Source organism: Myxocyprinus asiaticus, chromosome 16, assembly GCF_019703515.2.
Source record: "Myxocyprinus asiaticus isolate MX2 ecotype Aquarium Trade chromosome 16, UBuf_Myxa_2, whole genome shotgun sequence".
Classification (NCBI taxonomy): domain Eukaryota; kingdom Metazoa; phylum Chordata; class Actinopteri; order Cypriniformes; family Catostomidae; genus Myxocyprinus; species Myxocyprinus asiaticus.
The window spans coordinates 10,559,225-10,583,495 of NC_059359.1; the positions used below are offsets into that span (position 1 = coordinate 10,559,225).

Consider the following 24,271-nt stretch of genomic DNA (forward strand, 5'->3'; position numbering starts at 1 on the left):
TCCCCAGTGTAGATAGTGTCATGCATGTGTGTTGAGAACTGCCTATAACCGTCTCTCTCTCTCAGTGATCTCCTGGGACTTGTGATGTTGGATTCACTTACAGTGCTCTCAGGATTTGCGATGCATCTCTCTCTCCCCCCATTGACTTGTTTTGCAGTGTCAGGCTAGAGAATTTATGTTTCATGCTCTGTGAAAAATAACAAAAGAGCCAAGGAATCCATTAAAGAAACAGTTAATGCAAAAAGGGAAATTCTGTCATTATTTACTCACCCTCAAGTTGTTCCAAACTTGTATTACTTTCTTTAGTGGAACACAAAAGTAGAAATTATGAAGAATGTACTGGTCATTCTTTCCATGCAATTACAACGAATGGGGACTGGAGCTTTCAATCTTCATGAAAGACAAAATCACCAAAAAAGTAACATAAAAGTGGTCCATACAAATTTGTCTGCTATATAACAAGTATTCTGAATATGATAGCTTTGTGTGAGGACTGAAAATGAAATGTATGCCATTATTCACTGTAAATCTTGACATCCACTCTAGCTCTCTCCTTGGTGCATTTTTTAGAATTCATGAAATAAGTAGTGAGAAGTGAAGTAGATTCATGAACTAATAATTATTATCTCTGTTCAAGATAGCCAGCTCTTTTCAGATAACTGATTGATTCGGTTTACAAAACTGGTCTGAATGATTCATTCACGAATCAGACTGATCCGCTTCTCAAGTTCAATTCACTGACTCAATGATTTGGTTGCAATGATTCACAAATCAACAGTTCACTAGATGTGAAGTTTATCAGTGTATAACAACCATAATTTCAGTCTATTCCTCACACAAAGTTATCGTAAGACTGGGAATATATCTCATTAGTGGTATGGATCCCTATTAGGAAACTTTTGTAGTTCTATTTTGAAGCTTGAAAGCTTAAATCCCCATTCATTATAATTTCAAGAATAAGAGCAAGCAGTACATTCTTCAGAATTTCTCCTTTGTTTTCCACAGAAGACAGAAAGTTATATGGGTTTGAAACTACATGAGGGTGTGTAAATAATGAGAGAATTTTCTATTCTTTTCACAGAGTTCTCTGAGGCATTGTAAAATGTACAGTTTTCTGAGGAACTGTGAAAACAAAAGCAAAACAGCAACAACAAAGCTACTTTTAGAATCTATCATCAGAGATTCAGTATAAAGACCCTAGGTACTGTATGTGAGTCGCCACCACACAAGGCTCTGTCTTCTTGTGTTTCTCTAAATTCTTGAATCGGAAGGGGAGAGAAAGTCTGATATTATCCACAGAAATAAATTTACCATGAGCCCATTTAAAGAACAATACTGAACGAGATATTTGTATGGCGAAAATTACACAGACGGAAGAAAGCCTTGGAAAATTTACACAATAACAGAGAAGGGAAAAGCCATCATAGAGCTTTGTGTTTGGAGTCGTTGTTTAGATGCCCTCTGCTTCCCTGATTATACGTTTCTGAGATAGTGATGGTGTAATAGCCAGTGGAAGACACATCCCACCAGGAGCTTTCAAACAGGGGAGGTTAGGGGATCACAAGCTTCTGAATACAGCAGAAATTACAAAGGCCCTGATGTAAACAACTCAATATGAATACAGGCAATGAAAGGGTGCAATAACTGCAAATATTGTAACAGCAGTGCATTAAACAAGGGCTATAAAACAAAATCAATGGGTAAAGCCATTACAAGCCCACACCAAGATGATGACCTCTAATATGAAGATGCTTACATAGTGCAATTTTATTTTCATAGTCGGATGGTAAATCTTCATATATCTAGAGCAATAAAGAGTTTAGACACTTCTGGACACTTAATTCAAACATTTAAAATGTATGAATGTCATTGCATTAGATAACAAAATATCAAACCAAGTGGTATCTGCAAACAAATAATGTTAGACCTTTTCTCAGAACTAACATATTTCTGAGCCATTTTTCAATTATTTTAAACCAACTGGTCTCAAGGTCATTTTTAGCAGATGTATTAAGTATGTTCCTCTCAAATTCGCCCAAGTGTCCCATTACCCATGGACATGTTCCACTAACATTTGACAACCAAAGAGTGTCCAAATATTTTTGTCTTCATTTTGAACAATATACAGGATTTATTGTTTTATAACTTGAAACTGTGAAACATTTTGCTTGAAAAGTGTGTTTGTGCAATATTTCTTTCAGATAAATACCACTTTGTTTTTGATATTTAGTTAAATAATGCATTGACATTCATACATTTTAAAGTGTGGTTTAAGTGTCCAGATACTTTTTGGGGCCACTGTAACTCTCGGGAAGCAATCAAACAAACTTTTGAAACGTTCTAAACCTTTTTACATTCACAGATTGATTGTTCGCATGAAAGACACATACAAATCTACATATGCCTGGGAACATGGCCAACTAGGACATGCCACAATCAATACTCTCAGTGAGTGGTAACAATGCCAATCACTGACATTTCAACAGCACAATCTGAAAAGGTTACGCACAGGGTGAAACGAATGTGACGGTGAATCGATGATGTGATGAGTATGCATAACAGATTTTTAGAAACCTTTCGAGATTGGCCAGCAATCAAAGCCTTCCTGATGCATTTCAGCCCTTCCCATTAACCTTTGAAGCAGATACTTTGAACAGATGGTCGGATGTCCTCCCGTTCTGTTGATATGATTCATGTTTTCTTCTTACCTGCAAGCTCTCCTCTATGAACCTGCTCCTCAGAGCTTCTGCTGCCGAGATCCTTTGAGAAGAATCCTTTTCTAACATACTAGAAAGAGAAAGAGAGAATTATGTTTCAGACCTCATGACATGCTGTTGAATGCTTCTAAACTAGCTTGGATTTTGCCTAATCTGCCTTGAAAAAGGCTGAATCAAACAAGCCATTGATTTGTATATATCTTCTTATCCACAGCGGGGAGACAGATATATCTTGCCGGTGTAGGCTGACATGGGCCCGATTCGTGCCTGGAGCAAGGCAGCATCTGTTTCTGGTACCTCTGCATTAGGGAGTCGAGCTGTCGTGAGTATGTTTCTGGCAGGGATGGAGAGGGGCCTTCCACGATCTTCAGCACCACAGCCAAGAAGTTCTGCCCTTCAAAGGCATGAGCCAAACAGCACATCTCATAGAGGATGCAGCCTAAAGACCTGCAGGCCATGAAACACACAGAGCAGAACCAAAAATTGCTTAAATGTGCTATTTATGTCTATACACAGTAGAAGCAATCATAAATGGTAATCCTTGGATGTGCACAGTGGACAAGGATGTAACAGTAAAACCCCTGAGAAATGTAGACCAGAGTATTTATAACCATTTTGATGCTAGCTTGAATGATACTTCCTTGTTATTGATAGTGGCCATGCTTATTTTAGCATTCATAGAATACAAATAGTAGCAGTATGTAACCTTAAAGTCGACACGAAATCAAAATGGACCCCATTTACTTTTGTAATGCACATTCATGGTCTTAACGTGCACAATTCAAAATTTTACATTTTAACAAAGGAAAAAAATATGCCTTTATAATCTTTAATTAAAATTTTATAATTTGGTTCCCCCTTTGAAATGACTTACAGTTGATGTCACTATGCCCTCCTATTTTTCAATCCCTGCCCTCCAATCTGTGATAGTATTGTCAATACCAAATTAAATCAAATAATTTAAATACATTAATAATTAAATAAATAAATTATTAATAAAGTAATAAAATGGGGGCTTGGGTAACTCAGCAAGTAAAGATGCTGTCTACCACACCTGGAGTCGCAAGTTCAAATCCAGGGTGTGCTGAGAGACTCCAGTCAGGCTTCTTAAGCAACCAATTGGCCTGGTTGCTAGGGTGGGTAGAGTCACATGGGGTAACCTCCTCGTGGTCGCTATAATGTGGTTCTCACTCTCGGTGCATGGATGCCGCGGAGAATAGCATGAAGCCTCCACACGTGCTATGTCTACACGGTAACACGCTCAACAAGCCATGTGATAAGATGCACAGATTAACGGTCTCAGATGCGGAGGCAATTGAGATTCGTCCTCCACCACCCGGATTGAGGCGAGTCACTACGCCACCACAAGAACTTAAGATTGCACTGGGAATTGGGCATTCCAAATTGGGGAGAAAAAAAATTAAAATATAAATAAAAATATAAAAATAGAAATAAAATAAAATATTTTTAATAAAAAATAATAATTATGTGTTGTTAATCAATTACTTTAGTAAATAAACAGGAAATTAAATGTTAGATTTTGTATGGCGAATTGCTTATGTTTGTAAGTCCCTTTGGATAAAAATGTCTGCTAAATAAATAAATGTAAATGTATATAAATACATTCCAAACTAAATAAATCCCTTTTTATCAAATGTGTAAAACATTCCAAATATAACTGATCTTGTACTGTAAACAAAAGTAATTTAATTTATCATTCACTATATTTCTGATTATTATAAATATTATTAATTTTTACATTACTTGAAATCTCACGGTTTACGTAATAAATAATTCAGATTACAGGGGATCAAATGACAAGAATGTTTGGGTATCCCTGGATTAGGGTGTAATTCTACAAAGTGATCTGTTCTAAAAACAAAGAATATAACAGGAAATTCAATAGGTTAAATAAATGTATTGGCTTTAAAGGAATAGTTCACACAAACAATATAATAATCTTATAATTTACTCACCCTTATGCCATTTTATGACTTTCTTTCGTTTGCAAGACACAAAGATATTTTGGTGGAGATATGAGGTGTTTATATCCATACATTGCAAGACAGTGGGGTCCAACACTTTCAAGCTCCAATAAGAACATTAAGGCAGCATAAAGGCAATCCATGCAACTCGAGTGGTTTAATCCATGTCGCTTTAAGAAATCCGATCGGTTTTGTAAGCAGAGTGAACAAAAGCACGCAGAGCATCAAGCGCGAGGAAGTGTAATTGAGCTTCAAATTACGCTTGCACCAAAGAGTGTGGAAATGTCAAGATTTACAGTAAAAACCAATTGTTTCACTTCAGAAGACATGGATTATGGATTGCCCTTATGCTGCCTTTATGTCCTTTTTGGAGCTTGAAAGTGTTGGACCCCATTGACTTGCATTGTATGGATATAAACAATTCATATCTCCATTAAAATATCTTCATCTGTGTTCCACAGAAGAAAAAAAGTAATATGAGTTTGAGACAGCATAAGTTGAGTAAATGATGTAAAGGCTGAGCCTGGTCATGCTGAATAAATAAAACAGAACTCAGTGGAAAAAAAGCTCTTGAACATATCTTGTTTAAAAAAAAATAGAGATTAGAAGGTATCATTTGTGCAAGGATGTCTCTAATTTGACTCATACACCTGCTTTCTCTCTCTATTAAATTACATAGTGACCTCCCTTTTACCAGTTTGTCTAGTACTTGTGTTCTTGCAAGCTCGAGTGTGTGGAGTGAAGAATCCCAATTCTCAATGGACTGGCTTATGAGTCTGAACACAGACCCTCGGCTCAAAGCGAGTGTGTGAGGGAATGCATGGTCGCTATATTAGCAGCTAGTGCCCAAGGACATCTGGCAAATAAGATTGTCCTCTTTCTCCTCCATCTTTATCTTATTGTTTTCCTGCTATACTAATTTCCTGCTATACTAATTTGCTGTTATAGCCCAGTGGATCTCATTTTCCCCACATTCCCTCCCTTCATCTCTCTCTCTCTTTCAGCTCATACTGTAAGAGATAATGCAGTTAAGAGGAGATATGGAAGGGGTGGAGAGGACAGACCTCTGGGTGATGCTAAAGACCTATGTAGAGATGATCTTGAAGGGGGATTTTCTGACTTGCTGCTTTTTAAGAACTGTCGCGTGCCATGAATTTTCTATGCATTAAATAATGATCAAAATATCATACCAAGTGGAATTTATTTTAAAGAAAGATAGTACAAGAATACTTCTAGCACTACATTTCACAGGTTTCAAATAATAAACCTACAGATATAATATGCATACTGTAAGTATCCATATTTGTTTATATATATATATATATATATATATATATATATATATATATATATATATATATATATATATATATATTTGGTAACACTTTCTATGAAGCCCATATTAATATATTGTAAAGGCATTATAATGAATTAGTAATGTCTCATAATACACCTTATAATATGTTTTAACTTCTCATAAATAATTGTAACCACAATTATATTACATTATAATACTTACCTATTCATAGTTATACCTTAGAGTATAATGCATTATAACACAAGCAACATCCAATTTTATCTGTAGTTATAATATATTAGGTATGCTTTAAGTAAAGCAACAAAATCAAAGTCTTCTTATAAACAGTCATAAGATATTTTTAAGTGGTTATAAGACATTACAAGTCATTCTGGAAGTTATATACATTACATATGCACAAAATACAAAATAACACACATTCAAATGTAAATTTTTAAATATTACGAAAAACACTTGTAAAGCTACAAGGTTAAAACATAACAGGAACTCTCTCTTGATAAAAAAAAATATGTATGCTGATCACACATGTTGCCAATCATCTTGGGTGTAAACACACTAGGGGATAGACTACAGCAGCAGAAGACCCCTCCGTGTACCACTACTGTCAGCTTAGAACAGGAAACTGAGGCTGCAGTAGGCACAGGCTCACCAAAACTGGACCGTAGACGATTAGAAAAACATCGCCTGGTATGACAAATCTGGATTTCTGCAGAGGAACACAAATGGTAGGCCCACTGCAGCCTCAGTTTTCTGTTCTTGGCTGACAAAAGTGGAACCTAACGTGGTCTTCTGCTGTTGTAACCCATCCGCCTCAAGGTTCGATGTGTTGTGCATTCTGAGATACTATTCTGCTCAATACAATTGTACAGAGGGTTTATCTGAGTTACCGTAGCCTTTCTGTCAGCTCGAACCAATCTGGACATTCTCCTCTGAACTCTAACATTAACAAGATTTTTTCTGCCCCTCACTGGGTGTTTTTATTTTTCGCACCATTCTCTTTACACTCTGGAGACTGTTGTTCGTGAAAATCCCAGGAGATCAGCAGTTACAGAAATACTCAAACCAGCCCATCTGGCACAGTCACATCATAGACTAAATCACTGAGATCAAATTTTTTCCCCATTCTGATGGTTAATGTGAACATTAACTGAAGCTCCTGACCCATATATGCATGATTTTATACATTACACTGCTGTCACACGATTGGCTGATTAGATAATCGCATGAATATGTAGATGTAAATGTGTACCCAATAAAGTGGCCGGTGAGTGAGCAAATATATATACACACATACAGTAAATGTGTGTCATATACTATAAGCCACTTTTTCACAAAAGTCTTTGTTGGTCAGAAATTAAGTGAAATGACATGAACAGAGATGGCAAAGGCAGTGTTATTCCTACCAGATGTCAGATTTGGAGTCATAACCTTTGTGGCTAAGGGCCTCAGGGCTCATGTAGTATGGTGTACCAGTGAAGGTAGTCGCCAGGTCACATGACCCCATCAACAGGCAGGACACACCAAAGTCACCTTCAAAGACGAGTTGATAAAGATAAAGTACCATCAGCAACAGACTTTAAACCTATATTTCACTTTAAACAATGTGCAAAATTAAATCGAAAAACTGAAAACAAGAAATCCCTTTTACTTTGGCAGCCTAACGCACAAATTACATAGTGACATGAGTGCACACATCAGCGTTTAAGTGAGTCTGCTGAATATCATGATTCTGAATACATAAAAACAATATTCACGACCTTAAACCAAAATCAGCTAAAACTTTAAATCAAAATCAATTTGTTCTTGAAAGAAGAAAATGAAAACTGTTTTTTGCATCTGTCTAAACTGTCTGCTGACCGCTGTATATTCTTTTAACTAGGTAATGATCCTGTTTCTTCATAGATAAGTGTCTTAACGGTCTATAAAAGGCCCATTTTACAGAACGGCAAGTGTTTGAGCTTTCCGTTCTATTAAAAGTCCCTTTTGAAGCATTGCGGCAACATCAAATACAAATCAAGCATCCCTTGGGCTGCCAAGGCAGGGCTTACCTATCTTAACAATGTTCTTCCTTAAAAATATATTTTTGGCCTTCAGATCTCTGTGAAGTATTCTCCTGTACAAAGAAAGCAAACAAGTCAATTGAGAGTGAACCAGTGGAGAGAAAATACTTTGTTTTTGCATTGTGGGCATATCTGCCTTGTAAAACTGAAAATTTGTATGTAATGGCGAGTTCTAAAACTGAATTAAAACAAAGAATTTTCAGTGTAAAAATAGAAAATGGGTCAGTTTTGAATTATTCATGAGGAAGAAGTGGGGCTGTGTTCTCTTCTCACCTCTGATGTATGTAATGTACTCCCAACAGTAGCTGGCAGAGCCATTCACAGACCTGAGGCTCTGATAATGTCCTGCCTGTGTGTTTCAGCTCTTCCAACTTACAGTCCAAATCTTTGTCCTGAAAAACACAAAGAAATGAAAGAGCGAGAGAGAGAAATTATGTCATAATTTACTCAACCACTTGTCATTTCAAACCCGTATGAATTATGTGGAACACAAAAGAAGAAAAAATGTGTGAATATCCCGGTCCGTCTTTTCAATACAATGGCAAAATAGGTTTTAATGAACAACAACCTGAAATTTAGGTCACATTTCAGAGAAAATTTTTAAATTGTGCATTCATGGGTGCTATGAGAAAAGCTCATTCACAGTGGCTCAAGTCTTCATAAAAACAATGCAATTTCGTGAACGCGAGCATCTGTGAACAAGCTTCTCTCATCCACTCATGAATACACAACGAGTGACTTTTCAGGTGGTTTCTCTCCAAAAACCTACCATATGCCTTCAGAATACTTGGAATTTGATGAATGAGTCGCATGAAATAATGTTATGATAGATTTTATGATTTTTAAATTTTTGAATTAACTATTCCTTTAAGAGAAAAATCCCATTCTCTTTTACAAGAAGCATTGGCACACTAGCTACACAGAGTAGTCAAAATACAGTCTTATTTAAAATTTCTTTGATCTCTCTCCCTTCATATTAGTGGAATGGTAAATCTTTTAAAAAAGTGAGTCTGGGCTCCTATTTACACTTCAGACAAACCCACATTTCCCTCCTCACACACACGCTGGCAGCACCAGTCACAGTGCCCAGTGTCTCCTGAGATCTCTGCAGGGAGCGTGAAAAAGGGCAAGAGAGAAAAACAAAGAGCGTACCCACTACTGAAAACCCAATAGTAATTCACTTATATGCAACTAATGATTAAGTCAATTTGAGTGTCATTAAAAGGAACATCTTACCCAAAAATCATTTACAAAACAAAGCAAATGTTTTCGGCAAAGGTTTTTTTTTTTTTTTTTTTTTGTACTGTATATTTTCAATACACATGGGCTAGTAAGAATGCTTGAAAATAGTGGCAACACTACAGCCCACTTTCTGTTTACAGAACAAGTGTGTGAGTTAACAACACTGATTGGCTTATGGCACCAGAACCCTTAATAAGCAACTATCCTGAATTGTGATATCAAAGGCAGTAGTCAGGGTAAAATTTAAGTTGATTTCATGCTTTAAAGAGCATACGCAAAGCATCTACTTTAATATAATGAAATATATGTGTTTTATGTTGCTTGCAAGAAAAAAAAATTGTCCATGACTTGTAAGGTGATATATTTTAACATTTGCATTACATATCCAACTACATTTACAAGCTAGTTTAAGTGCGATCAGATTGCACATCTGCTCAAGTGATACAACACTGCGCTTGCGATGCAAAGGATATTAGGAGCACACAAGTTGACATGGAAAGTTGAAAGTGTCAAAAGCAACACAAAATTACATGGTTGCTTTAGCAATTGCATTTTTCATCTCACATTTGCTTTTTATGACACTATCAGATAGGGTACATTTTGTTTATTTAAAACTCAATAGAGCAATTAACCTTTAAAAACTCATACATTTTGGAGAAAATGTAACTCGCTTTTAGCGCCACACAGTGGAAAATTCACCACGATACTGCCACAAAATTTCGCCACAGTCAAGTTTTTTTTTTCAGCACACAACTATTTAATTTTTTTTCATTTTTTTATTTTCTCCCCTTTTCTCCCCAATTTGGAATGCCCAATTCCCAATGCGCTCTAAGTCCTCGTGGTGGTGTAGTGACTCGCCTCAATCCGGGTGGCGGAGGACAAATCTCAGTTGCCTCCGCAACTGAGACCATCAATCCACGCATCTTATCATGTGCCTTGTTGAGCGCATTACCGCGGAGACGTAGCATATGTGGAGGACCACACTATTCTCCGCGGCATCCACGCACAACTCACCACGTACCCCACCGAGAGCGAGAACCACACATTATAGCGACCACGAGGAGGTTACACCATGTGACTCTACCCTCCCTAGCAACCAGGCCAATTTGGTTGCTAAGGAGACCTGGCTGGAGTCACTTAGCACGCCTTGGATTCCAACTCGTGACTCCATGGGTGCTAGTCAGCGTCAATACTCGCTGAGCTACCAAGGCCCCCCTACACACACAACTATTTTTTAATTTACGTTGTAGGTATGACTATGTGTAATTTAGAACATAGCAGTTAAGCCTCTTCAAGTAATGTTAACCAAACCTTTTATGTGTTTCAGGACTTTAAACTGAACAGCACTACTGAAATTTTAAATGAATGATGAAATCATATGAACATGCAGCATATTTAAGGATCCCTCTGTTTTATTCTCATACCACCCATAGTATAATCAATCTCTTTAATGAGAAACCTAATGTGCAGCTACATCTGAAAACAGAGCTGATCTCAGCATCCCTCATTTCAATAACAACAGACATTCATCAGTGTCTTGAGTGAGTTCCATTAAGACAGTCTTCAATCATTAATGTAATGACAGGCAGTCTAAGGAGTCAGATTAGCACCCTGTGCAGGCATCTTGCTGGTTTCCTAGTTCATTTGAAGTGTCTTTGGATAAGCCTTCCCGAAAGTGTTTGCTCAGTGTTCCCTCAATATAAGGAGGTCTCACTGCTCGTCCGAGCGAGAAAAGATTCGCTTTATGAGTGTAATTGGGATGTTTGATGGCTGATTAGTCATCCCCTAATGTATTTATACATGGTTATGACCATCATTACTCAAAAAGCCTCCTTGAATGCTTTAAAAAGCTTTCACCAATGCTTTTCATGAGTGCAAAGGTTTAATAGAGAAATTCATTTTTGAATAAGCATTGCATTATTAACAGAAATAATGAAAACCTCCCTGTAGGACAGTTGCACCTTCATAGAAATGAATGCTTTCATTTGTCCAAAAAAAAAAAAGGTGAAGCAAATAATTTTTTTCCATTTAAAAAAAATAGTGAAACTAAGGAGATCTAAAATACCTGGCTATATGCTGGCATTCTAGTTTATTCAAATAGCAGTTGCTTAGCTGGTGCATGGCCATTTTTGCTCATGAGCAGCTGGTTCGGGTTTTTCTGCGATAGGAGAAAGGTTCCTCAGGTTGTTCCTGGCAGGGTACTCAGCCTTAAAGGCTCCATATTGTAAGGATTAGAGATAGGGCATCAGCTGCCTGCCAGGAACAAACAAAGGCACCTATGTATAATGACAGGTTTTTCTGAGACAATCACCTGAGCTGTAATGTGACTAAATTACATCATAACATACTGAATTCTGATTTGGTGATAGCAGCACAACAACAATTTAAAGGAAGAAAACTGAAAAATATAAGTCAATTTCATGCTTTTAAGAGCCCTCCAAAGAACAGTCAGTTTTTACTATAATATAATATATTTGCAATTTATGTTGCTTGCAAAAAATGCCATTTCATTAGATAAGACAGACATCAATGGTGTTAGATGCGCTTTGCTCCCAGAAAAGTGTAGACGGCATCCACCAGCATGCTAACTGGGCCATGCTAACCAGTCAAACCTTGACCCCTTGAGCAAATGAAACAAAAATAATTATTTGTGCACCTTTAAAGTTATGGAATGTGTTTTCTGAGGACTCAGTCGTCTCTTTTGAGCTCTCAGTCGACACTTTGAAACCTTGTGATGGGAGGTTTCTTAGCACAGATGGCGGGTTGAGAACTGGCCAGCTGATGACTGACATCGACAGATCTGAGTCATATCATTAGAGAGCAGAGCTCCATCCTTTATCAGCTCAGCTGTTACCGCACAACCCCTCAGGTGCAAAAAGCTCTGTGGCAATCAGATAACTTCTTTTATGTAAGTGTGTGTATCTGTGTGTGCGTTCATGAAGGGGGTAAAGTGTTGAAGCATAATAATGGCTTCCCATACCCTTAATGATTCCCACCTACACCTGCTTCTAATAGGAAGCCAGATCCAGCACAGGCAAAGAACCACCCCCTTTCTTCTTTTGTGTATGTGTGCTTATTATGCTGGGTGGCTCTTAGTATGGAAACATGACATTAATCCAAGAAGTGGGAGGTAATGAGATCTGCAGTGAGTCATGTAGAGGAAATGTTTAATTAATTTATAACGGAATATTTGTCTTGTGACTATATCAAAAGGTACCATTTCTGCAAATTGCATGGTGGTATACCATACAATCAGTAAACACACACAGTCTATTATTATTTTGTAGACTGTCTAGAATACAGTCACAGACTTTCAATTTTAAAGACCTGCATATTTATTGTTTTTCTTTCTTTTTTAATCTGGCAGCCCCTGAAATCTTTGAATTGTGAAATTATTTCCATGACAATTAAGCAAATTCCTCCTAATCTCTTTAATTCCCATTAGTGTAGCACAAAAATGTCACTCTGAAAATCATCCAGTCTAGACATCAGCATTAATTAAGCACAATAAACACTACCATAATGTATGCTTACAATTATATTTTACTATTACAATCATATAGGCCTATATGTTTTTGGGAATTTTAGTAGGCTGAAATGTACTTAATTGTTATGACAATAATGTTATGATGCAAAACATTTTAAAGGAACAGTTTACCCAAAAATGAAAATCTTCCCGCATAATCTTTTGGGGTAAAATATGACCCGGACATTTCTTTGACTTTCATGAGATTTATACAAAAGTTCTTTGTCCTATATCACATTTTAAAAGCTCTACGGGTGCAAATTGAGGAAATATAAGGGTCTTTAACCATTTTACACAGACACCTTAAGAAACAGAGGGAAGCAGTTAGACATGTTCACTACAGACAGAAGATCAGAGATCAATGAGTATCCGTTTGATTATAGCGAGTATCTGTGATGCAACTCAAACTCTGTGAAACGCCTCAACAAATGTGCACAAGATGAAAGGGAAAAAGAATGCGGTGGGATAGAAGCCGGAAGCAGAGGTACGCTTTCATTCTATTCATAAGCTTTTTTTTCTCTTGCTTTTTTCCAGTGGTGTAGATCAGAGCAAACCTTGACTCATTGAGAACGAGAGAGGCACAAGATCAATCGCAGGCCCTGTCCTTTATTCCGAGTATCTGGGAGAATGGGACTCAAAGCACATGCTCATAATAACGGAGATCCATCTTGTGCGCCGTAGAAATGAAGAGTCACAACTCCACATGACATACAGCAATCCAAGGCACAAAGAACACATTCAAAACAGCATTAACAGGTGTCTCAAGAGCAGTTTTTCAAAGTTATAGTTCTTGAACTTGACAAGGCATCTAAAAAGTGTCTTTCCTGCACACTGAAAAAAACAAGACGAAAAGAGTGCGATGTGGCGCAACGGTCAAACACGTCCATCTAGGGCATGTTTACATAGAAAAATAACTGGAAAACAGCACAGACAGACACAAACACAAGTTTGGTGTGAACACCACCTAATGTGTAAGGGATTTACAGTATGGTCATTATCGCAAAATAAACCCTGACAAGGTGAAAAGGTTTGTTTGTGGTAACTATCAGCTGACTGTAGTACACTATTCCCCTAAATACATGGCTTCTTGCCAAATAAATAAATATTGATTTGGGTTTAAATTATTTTGTTATGTATATATTATTATTTTGTTATGCACTAGCATCTTTACTACTCCAGCCACTTTGAGAACTTGGCAGTGCAATACTGAAGATATATTGTTGACTTTTGTATGATAAATTGCTTATATTCATCCTTTGTAAAAACATCTGCTAAATGACTAAATTTAGTGAGTAAAATTATGTAAAATTATGTGAGAAGAAAGAGACCGCAATGTAAACAAGCACAGCTAGGGAGGAAATGGGTTACCTGGGACAATGGTCAATTATACAGTTTTGTTGTCATTATAAAATATACACTCAACGAGCACTTTATTAGGAAAACATGTACTGTACACCTAATTATTCATGCGATTATCTAATCATCCATTCATGTGCAATGCATAAAATCACGCAGATACGGGTCAGGAGCTTCAGTTAATGTTCACATCAACCATCAGAATGGGGAAAAATGTGATCACAGTGATTCAACCGTGGCATGATTGTTGGTGCCAGATGGGCTGGTTTCAGAATTTTTTAACTGCTGATCTCTTTTTGATCTGATTTTGTAAAGTGGTCATTTTAGGGTTTGATGAGATTATGTCGTCATGGCAACGAAGTTGTAAAATTGGCTATAACTTTACACAGAAAATGTTAGTAAGCGATTTATCACATTAAAATTATGTTTACATGCATACTGTTTATTTCTTGTGGCCATAATTTTTAAATAGTATTTTAATGTTTACAGATTGGCCCCATTCACTTCCATTGTAAGTGCCTCACTGTAACCCAGATTTTTGCTTTTTTTAAAGAAAAGGAGGGGCAAGTCAACATTAATATTTGTTGTAAACAATATTATGCCACAAATGCAGGTGATTGAGCTTAACTTGAATTGAACCCAGAATAATCCTTTAAAAACATACAAGTAAAATTGATCTAAGGTTTTTGTGGCAAATAAAACTTTTGCATTAAATATAGCATCCCTATGTCTAGTTTAATTGAAATTCAGTACTGTCTTTCCATGTGGTGTTTGAGCGCTTAAAATCACAACCCAGAATTAAGTGATCATACAGTGCATCCGGAAAGTATTCACAGCGCTTCACTTTTTCCACATTTTGTTATGTTACAGCCTTATTCCAAAATGGATTAAATTCATTATTTTCCTCAAAATTCTACAAACAATACCCCATAATGACAACGTGAAAGAAGTTTGTTTGAAATCTTTGCAAATTTATTAAAAATAAAAAATGAAAAAAATCACATGTACATAAGCATTCACAGCCTTTGCCATGACACTCAAAATTGAGCTCAGGTGCATCCTGTTTCCACTGATCATCCTTGAGACGTTTCTACAACTTGGAGTCCACCTGTGGTAAATTCAGTTGATTGGACATGATTTGGAAAGGCACACACCTGTCTATATAAGGTCCCACAGTTAACAGTGCATGTCAGAGCACAAACCAAGCCATGAAGTCCAAGGAATTGTCTGTAGACCTCCGAGACAGGATTGTATCGAGGCACAGATCTGGGAAAGGGTACAGAAAAATTTCTGCAGCACTGAAGGTCCCAATGAGCACAGTGGCTTCCATCATCCGTAAATGGAAGAAGTTTGGAACCACCAGGACTCTTCCTAGAGCTGGCGGCCTGGCCAATTGAGCGATCTGGGGAGAAGGGCCTTAGTCAAGGAGGTGACCAAGAACCCGATGGTCACTCTAACAGAGCTCCAGCATTTCTCTGTGGAGAGAGGAGAACCTTCCAGAAGAACAACCATCTCTGCAGCACTCCACCAATCAGGCCTGCATGGTGGAGTGGCCAGATGGAAGCCACTCCTCAGTAAAAGGCACATGACAGCCCGCCTGGAGTTTGCCAAAAGGCACCTGAAGGACTCTCAGACCATGAGAAACAAAGATTGAACTCTTTGGCCTGAATGGCAAGCGTCATGTCTGGAGGAAACCAGGCATCATCACCTGGCCAATACCATCCCTACAGTGAAGCATGGTGGTGGCAGCATCATGCTGTGGGGATGTTTTTCAGTGGCAGGAACTGGGAGACTAGTCAGGATCGAGGGAAAGATGAATGCAGCAATGTACAGAGACATCCTTGATGAAAACCTGCTCCAGAGCGCTCTGGACCTCAGACTGGGGCAAAGGTTCATCTTCCAACAGGACAACGACCCTAAGCACACAGCCAAGATAACAAAGGAGTGGCTCCGGGACAACTCTGTGAATATCCTTTAGTGGCCCAGCCAGAGCCCAAACTTGAACCCGATTGAACATCTCTGGAGAGATCTGAAATTGGCTGTGCACCGACGCTCCCCATCCAACCTGACTGAGCTTGAGAGGTCCTGCAAAGAAGAATGGGAGAAACTGCCCAAAAATAGGTGTGCCAAGCTTGTAGCATCATACTCAAAAAAACTTGAGGCTGTAATTGGTGCCAAAGGTGCTTCAACAAAGTATTGAGCAAAGGCTGTGAATACTTATGTACGTGTGATTTTTTTTATTTTATTTTATTTATTTTTTATAAATTTGCAAAGATTTCAAACAAACTTCTTTCACGTTGTCATTATGGGGTATTGTTTGTAGAATTTTGAGGGAAATAATGAATTTCATCCATTTTGGAATAAGGCTGTAACATAACAAAATGTGGAAAAAGTGAAGCGCTGTGAATACTTTCCGGATGCACTGTAATTGGCAAAATTACTTCCTTAAAGCAACTATCTTCTGTGCACTTTGTTAACGATCTTCGTGAACGGATTCCATCGTTCACTTTTATTTGGTACAACCCTACAAATAGCGTTCCTTCCCAAAGTGCTCTTTGAAAAAGAAAAATGACATTTGGAATTCATTCGTAATGTGACCACCAGAGGCTTAACATAGTTTATCAAGACAAGACTATTTCAGCTTTACTTGCCTCAGACCAATTATGACTATAAGATCCAACCTATAAGATTACCTCACAATACTCTGTGATGATGCAGAAGGAGTCTCTCTCCAGGAAGCTGCTGTAGAACTTGAGGATGGCAGGATGGTTCATCTGAGAGAGAAGCTGAGCTTCTTGAGTTGCCTGGACCGTCTCATTGGGTTTTAAACCTCCAACAGGAATCTCCTTCAGCACTTTCCTGGACATCAAAACACAGCAACGAAAGAAGAGTCAAATCAAGGAAATATTTTGACTTCATTTGTTATGTCTTGGTCTCCTTAAAGGTCAAGTGTGTAATTTCTGCACCACTAGTGTCAAACAGAATTGCAAAAATAATATTCTCAAATAGGTTTCCCAAGCAGTCCCCCCGTCTGTCACTTGCCAAACAGAAAGTCCCACACCAAACTCACGCCATTGGTTGAGCTGGTTAAGATGCTCAACCAAACTGAAAAGTGGACAAAGCCACATTGTTTATACTTGAGGGGAATCAACCTGCAAACGGATTACTTAAAGTAATATTAGTTACTAAGCTAGGAGAAAGTTTAGGGGAAAGTGTTTTAACATAAAAAGAAAACACATACTCTACCTTTAAGAACAGCTTTGATCCTTCAATGAAAACAAAATACCATAAAATATTACAAATAACATTTGACCATTTGATTATGATTTTAATGAGTCTGCAAATGTTCTTCATATTTGAATCTCCTAAATTTTATATAAAAAAATCACAAGCAAGTGGCTGTAATATGCTTTAATATATAACATAGAAGTTTCCCATATGAAAATGATTCCCTGAAATATGACACATTGTGAAAACCTGATCAGTTTGTCTGGCTTTACATTAAAGGTCTCATATTCCATCAGACTCTCCTTCTCATGTATGATAGAATAGCTGTTGTTTTCTGTCAACACTGACTGCTGGCTTCTGAAATCGTGCAACCTCTGATAAGCAAATTAACAACAACTCTTGCAGGCAAAAGAGGGGGTGGCAAAAAGCATCTTCCTCAGGGCTTATATTATGACATACTCTTTTTTTTTTTTTTTTTTTTTTTTTTTATATATATATATAATTCTATTTTCTTCCTCATCGTCCACTTATAAATTTTTTTTTTTGTTTGTTTTTTGTACCAAAACGGTCATAATTTAGTAATATATGATCATTTTCCACCCTGTCTTTGGCCCTCTGTCTGAAACACTGTTTTGGTCAAGTGCCTCCTTTAAACTTCAACATAAATGGCCAGTATTATGATTGGCTAACATCGTGCAGCCCCTCGATTACAGCCATATTTGAAACTCAATTAGAAGAGAATGAACAAGCTCCACAACATTATAAAAATAAATTTCAGGGTTTACACATAACGCACATACAACACATTGCATCCGAATATATTAAAATGTTCCCTTAAGCACAGCAGCATCATAAACTATAAAACAGTCGTGACATTTGAAACATTAATGAATTAAACTGTTTACTTACGGTTTTGCGATCGGGTCCAATAGTGTTTTTAACTACCCTATCCTTCAATAACAGTTCCTTTCAAAGCTTGAATCATATTATGACTGGTTCACAAGCAATCCATGCTAATATGAGCCAAAAAAAAAAAAAAATGCACATACACAGTCCAAAGCACAGTGAAACAAGACACACACACACACACACACACAGTATCATCTTGCACTGAGGCACACATCACCAGAAATGCATCAAAATGGTCAAAGATGTCCATCTAGTGCATGTTTACATACACCAACAATTAAAAATAGCGCAGATGGGTGCAAGAACACGTCCAGCAAGAGGCAGAGCAGCTGAAAGAACACAGAATGGCATCTCCTTTTCAGAGTTGTAACTTGACACAGCATCTTTTATAAGTGGTGTGAGATACATGACAACGGTCAAAGACATCTTTTTAGTGCATGTTTATATACAAAAATAATAGTCCAGATGAGTCCCCTTTGGTGTTCAGGAATAGTTAGGCCACACTAGGCCTGTTTGTCCTGCGCTCTCTCTCTCTCTCTCTCTGTGTTTACGAACTGAGTACCAGTGTGTGGGGTCAAGGTTGCAATGATGTAAAGGAGGGGTTGATGTTGTTGTAGAGGCAGTCATTAATTAATGGGCCCCCAGTGACTTAGGGAAGTCACGGAAGTAGAGAACAAGGCATTTTTGCAGCTTGGTTTCAATAAATGCTTTTATTGCATTGGGGATTTAGTTTTGAGCTCTAAATTTTTACAGAATGTTTTTATCGTAGAATGACCTGTTATCCGTAAACGTATCAAGGAAAATTTGATTCCTCATGATTCCTCAAGTTACAGTAAAGTTTCAATATTTAAATGTTTAATTTGTGTCTGTAGCATGAACGGTGCTGGATGGGTGCACACAGAAGTCTAGTATTTTTGAGTATGAGCTAAAGTAATAGTATTGCTTGCCTTAGCATACACAACGTATTAGATCTGCAGATCTTCAGGGACACAGGCCCAGAAGAAGAATTTTATGATTTATAAATAGAAAACAAATATGAATGTCCAACGCAGCATTATGCAGTTCATCACCTACTGCTGACTTTGTGTGCATGTTCTGTTCAAATACCCTAATTTCACAGAAAGCACTAGACTGACAGCTAAACCAAATGGAAAAATAAAAATTGGAAGTTGTTTTCAGCCCAGTGCTAGCCCCATATTTTTGACTTCTTTCTGTGAGTTTTTCAAGAGCCCCAAAATCAACCTGCTCATCTCATTGCCTGTTCAGGCTTTAATTATCCACAGTATCTCTTCAATTTCCTGTTGCCCGAGCCATGCTACCTCTGCTCAGATACACTGTTTATACAAGTGTCACGTTCCTCAATTACCAGCTGTAGTGTGGACCTAAAAAATGTCATTTAGAGGAGGACAGATTGTTTTCTCTGACCTTTTTAAACTTAGAGAAGGGATGGTGAAGCCAGGGCAACACTCTAAATTCAGTGTGTCATTAGCTTACAAATAGAGCACAACAGTGACCGCCCACTTTTTCAGTGGTCTTGCTTCAAGAGGTATTTTTCCCATTCATTTTCTCTATAGGGATTTCATAAAATTCTTTAATAAAGACTTCTAAGCCATGAACCAAATCAATCAACTCCAAGATGAATCACAACAATTCGATCTGAAGCAATAAATTATGAGAAAATTGGAGTAAAAAACAAAGGTATAAGACTGTGTACTTTATGCTTTTATAAGGGAATGAACTAAAATCCCATTAAGCATTTCAAATTAAGTAAACAATTTAAAAGAAAACTACAGTACCATTAAAAACTATTGATTTTACAGATCTTGATTAAAAGTACAAAAGCAATATATTTTATATAAATAAGCAAATTATGGAAAACAAGTACCTGCAAAAAAATGTTGGATGCAGGTGCATGACTAAACAAATATATACTGTATATAACAACACACACCAAGTTACTACTACTCTTTTAACACAGTTTTGTTTCCATGGTAACAGCGACTTCTCTGATTGGTAGATTATGTAGTTCTTCACTGGGAAATTGACTATTGACATGGTTTAAAAAAAACATATATAAAAAAAAAAAAAGGAAGTTGAAATCAAACTTGCGGCTTCTACAGAAACACATCAGTGCAATCACCCAATAATCTCTGAGCTCATGGTATAGGTCTGTGTTAAAAAAAATTATCATTATTGCTAAAAATCCATTTCTATGGAGAAAATGAAAGGAATTTTTACTTCCAGAACCCATCTGTTACGTTTTATTGTGAAGGGTAATTGTAATTATTCTGCTTTTAGCTTTAAAATGAAGTGAGGAACAAAAGAATGCTGCCTTGACCTATGTAATTTTCTGAAACGAGAATGAAGTAGAGATAAGCCATCTTCTGTTGCATTCCGATGAAAGATAACCAAAACCAGTCTAATTTAAAATCAGAGCAAATCCATCTGAATAAAAACAATAAGCATAAATTATCATGCCATTATTAAATTCCCAAAACTGATGGATTTGAATAATGCAGCACTTGTGATCATTAGCCATTTTTGTAAAGCAAGAATTGCCCAAATGATAGTTGGAGAAAAACTCTGTGAAAGATAATTTTTTGTCCAGCCGGCTGTAAAATGTTTGCCACGTCTGTTGATCAAAATTTATGCACTTTATAATTCAAGTTTAAGGGACAAATAAGAAATGCTCAGAGTGGCTAATTTAATCCCTTCGGCTTTTAGCAGGAAGAAAAATACAAATGAGCATTTAACAGAAGGCAGGGATTTAAAATCACATCTGAGTGACCCTATTTCCAGACATTAAGGGAATTAATCAAATACCACCAACAGAAATGAACACACTGCCCTTGCCTGCTTTTTTATTTTATTTTTATTGGCCCTCAGGTCATTATAAAGGGATTCTCATTTACCTCTCCTTTGTGCTCACTTCTCTCTACCTCTCCATTCTGTTTCCTTTTCTACTTGAAAATTATTACAGCAAAGGGAACAAGGAAAGTGCACTTCAGGAGCTCAAAGCTGGCCCTGGATTGCTCTCATTTTTCATGTTTTCTAGGGAGCTGAGACAGATATAATTGGTAATGTGTTTTTTAAGATTGATTTATTTTGGATTTTGTTTAGTCACAACATAATTCCCATAGTTCCATTTATGCTATTCCATAGTTTTGATGACTTTACTATTATTCTAAAATGTGAAGAAAAAAATTATAATAAAGAATAGGTGTTTCAAAACTTTTGACTGGTAGTGTATAACAGATTGCTTGTCAGTTCAAAACAAGCAGTGTTTATTTAATACAACAAACACTAGACCACGGCATTTTGTAGCTCACATTACCAGGACTCACTTAAATGGAGCTGTTCACATGTTGGACGTGCTAGAACCGAGAACAGATATCCATTTGAGGCGTAACAGGCTGGCCTAACACTTTCTAGTTTCCAAATCTAATTTCATTTTGGCCACTTCCTCTCCCTCGTATGTCTCATTAGAGCTAACATACCTTTATAATGCATTATGTCACAAGAGCATAATGAACATTTGTGTTGATGTTGTGGAAAGCAGTAGACATGCCAGATTACAGCTTCACAGTAGAAGCTTCCACCTGAATAACGGTTTATGGGATCAAAACATGGTATATGCAGAGACAATATTATCATCCATACAGGTGGTTACACACCACAGTGCATGGTTTATAAGACAATGTGCTTGTGTTCATCCACTTTATATCAAGTAAAGTTTCTTGGAAATTATAGGATAGACTAAACTCATAAATGAAATTCAATTCACACTCATAAAGCATAATAAAATATAATCTACAGTATAAATGAGAAAATTTCACTAGATCTTCTAGCAGAAGGATGGCACCATTTGAAGTAGCATGAAGTACCACAGTAATGAAGTAACATTTTAATGAAGATTTGTGCCTTTAATATCTTTATTTTGTAGTAACCATTTCATACAAGCAATAAGGCACTCAAGGCCATGCAATATTGTGAATATAGTCACAGCAGAAGGGATTGTAAGCATTTCGCTGCGCAATGTGCCAAACAATGCCCTTTAGCTGTGACTGTACTCACAATATAGCACAACCTCTCATACCTTACTGCTTAAAGGTGTTGTAAGTGGCTTTAGCTGTTCTGGAACTTCCACGAGACTAAGCCGCTGAATTAGACATGCTCCATCTTTCCAAAACTATTTAGCAGAGACAGGCCACTTCCATTAAAATGAATTGTAGAAATTGGAACGCCCAACGGTCAACGTATGTAAAAAGAAATCCCACCTCACAGGTAAAAGAGCGTTTTAGATACAGACATCGCCTGTCAGTCAACTTGAGAACACGCATTCGCATTAGCTATACAAGCTGGGAAAATTTCGTTTTTTAGCATAATCTGAGGTAAAGCAGAACAATTTATTATACCAGTGTTGTCAGTCAGATTTTACTGCTGATTTAAAATAAGTTCTTTGGTCATAATCCCGACCAACCCGTTTTGAAGATTTCAGTGTTTCCCCATTAGAGTAGATAGGAGCTGCACTTGTGTGTCGCTTGTTTGAATTGAAAAAAAAACATCACAGCCTGCCCGGGAGTGTTCCAAATATGGTGCAGAGTGGACTGACTTGCTAAAAATATTTAGACACCGGCCACCATCAATGCAGAGCGCCTTCTCACGGTTGTAAAACACAACAGTCACAACAGCAAAATAGCGCCCTCAGCTGACAGCTGTTATAAATCTGAATATGACATTAAAGGAAAAATATTATCTCATCATTTACTCACACTTATGCCATCCCGAATGTGTATGACTTTTTCTCCAGCAGAACACAAATAAAATTTGTTAGAAGAATATCTCAGCTCTTTTGGCCATACAATGCAAGTGAATGGGTGCCAACATTTTGAAGCTCCAAAAATCACATAAATCAGCATAAATGTAATCCATATGACAGTGGTTAAATCAATGTCTTCAGAAGTGATATGATAGGTGTGGGTGAGAAACAGATTTACATTTACATTTATGCATTTTGCAGACACTTTTATCCAAAGCGAATTACAATCCTCTTATTACAGGGACAATCCCCCCGGAGCAGCCTGGAGTTAAGTGCGTTGCTCAAGGACACAATGGTGGTGGCTGAGGGTACTGAACCAGCAACCTTCTGCTTACCAGTTCTGTGCTTTAGCCCACTACGCCACCACCAGATCAATATTCTTCTAGTGTTTTTGGTGATTCACATACTTCATGCATATGCCCCCTACTGGCTAGGGAAAAGAATTTCTAGTAAAAATTTACTAAAATCTGTTTCTCACCCACACCTATCAGATCACTTCAGAAGATATGGATTAAAACACTGGAGTCATATGGATTACATTTATGATGCCTTTATGTGCTTTTTGAAGCGTCAAAATTTTGGAACCCATTCACTTGCATTGTGAGGACCTACAGAGCTGAGATATTTTTGTAAAAATCTTCGTTTGTGTTTAGCAGATGAAAGAAAGTCATACATATCTCGGATGGCATGAGGGTGAGTAAATGATGAGAGAATTTTCATTTTTGGGTGAATTATTCTTTTAAACCTGAACAATCCGCTTTAACTTCTACACTATGAGAATGCGCAAAATGATTGACAGGCAGAATGCACATCAGCGTCTTCTGACTGGCTGGTGTCCGTGGCCTGTGGTCATATTTTTGTTTGCTGTTTACAGAGTCTAGTGCTGTCAAAGAGATCAGTGAGATATCTCAGGACACTTATTTCAGTGATATCTTTCAAGGAGAAGAAACATTTTCTGCATACAATTCCATTAAAAAACAAAAACAAATCGCTAACAGCACATTTAAGTATGATACATGGAATTTCACTGAACAACATGTTTGTGCTACTGTCTAAATTTATCTTGTCCTTTTACTCTAAAATTCTACTAATCTATATTCGCTTGTCTGTT

The 24,271-nt window shown here is 37.2% G+C and overlaps 1 protein-coding gene across 2 annotated transcripts in view; it reads right to left on the reverse strand.

Moving 5' to 3' along the window:
• The window catches only part of nek11 (NIMA-related kinase 11), an 86,779-nt gene that overhangs the window by 56,908 nt on the left and 5,600 nt on the right, over positions 1-24,271 (reverse strand). For both annotated transcript variants that reach the window (XM_051721148.1, XM_051721149.1), the window contains exons 2-8: positions 16,898-17,063; positions 8,354-8,472; positions 8,069-8,133; positions 7,424-7,550; positions 3,015-3,164; positions 2,709-2,787; positions 102-187 (exon numbers count right to left, since the gene is read on the reverse strand). In XM_051721148.1, coding sequence (XP_051577108.1) covers positions 102-187; positions 2,709-2,787; positions 3,015-3,164; positions 7,424-7,550; positions 8,069-8,133; positions 8,354-8,472; positions 16,898-17,063 — 792 coding nt within the window. The remainder of the gene's footprint in view (positions 1-101; positions 188-2,708; positions 2,788-3,014; positions 3,165-7,423; positions 7,551-8,068; positions 8,134-8,353; positions 8,473-16,897; positions 17,064-24,271) is intronic.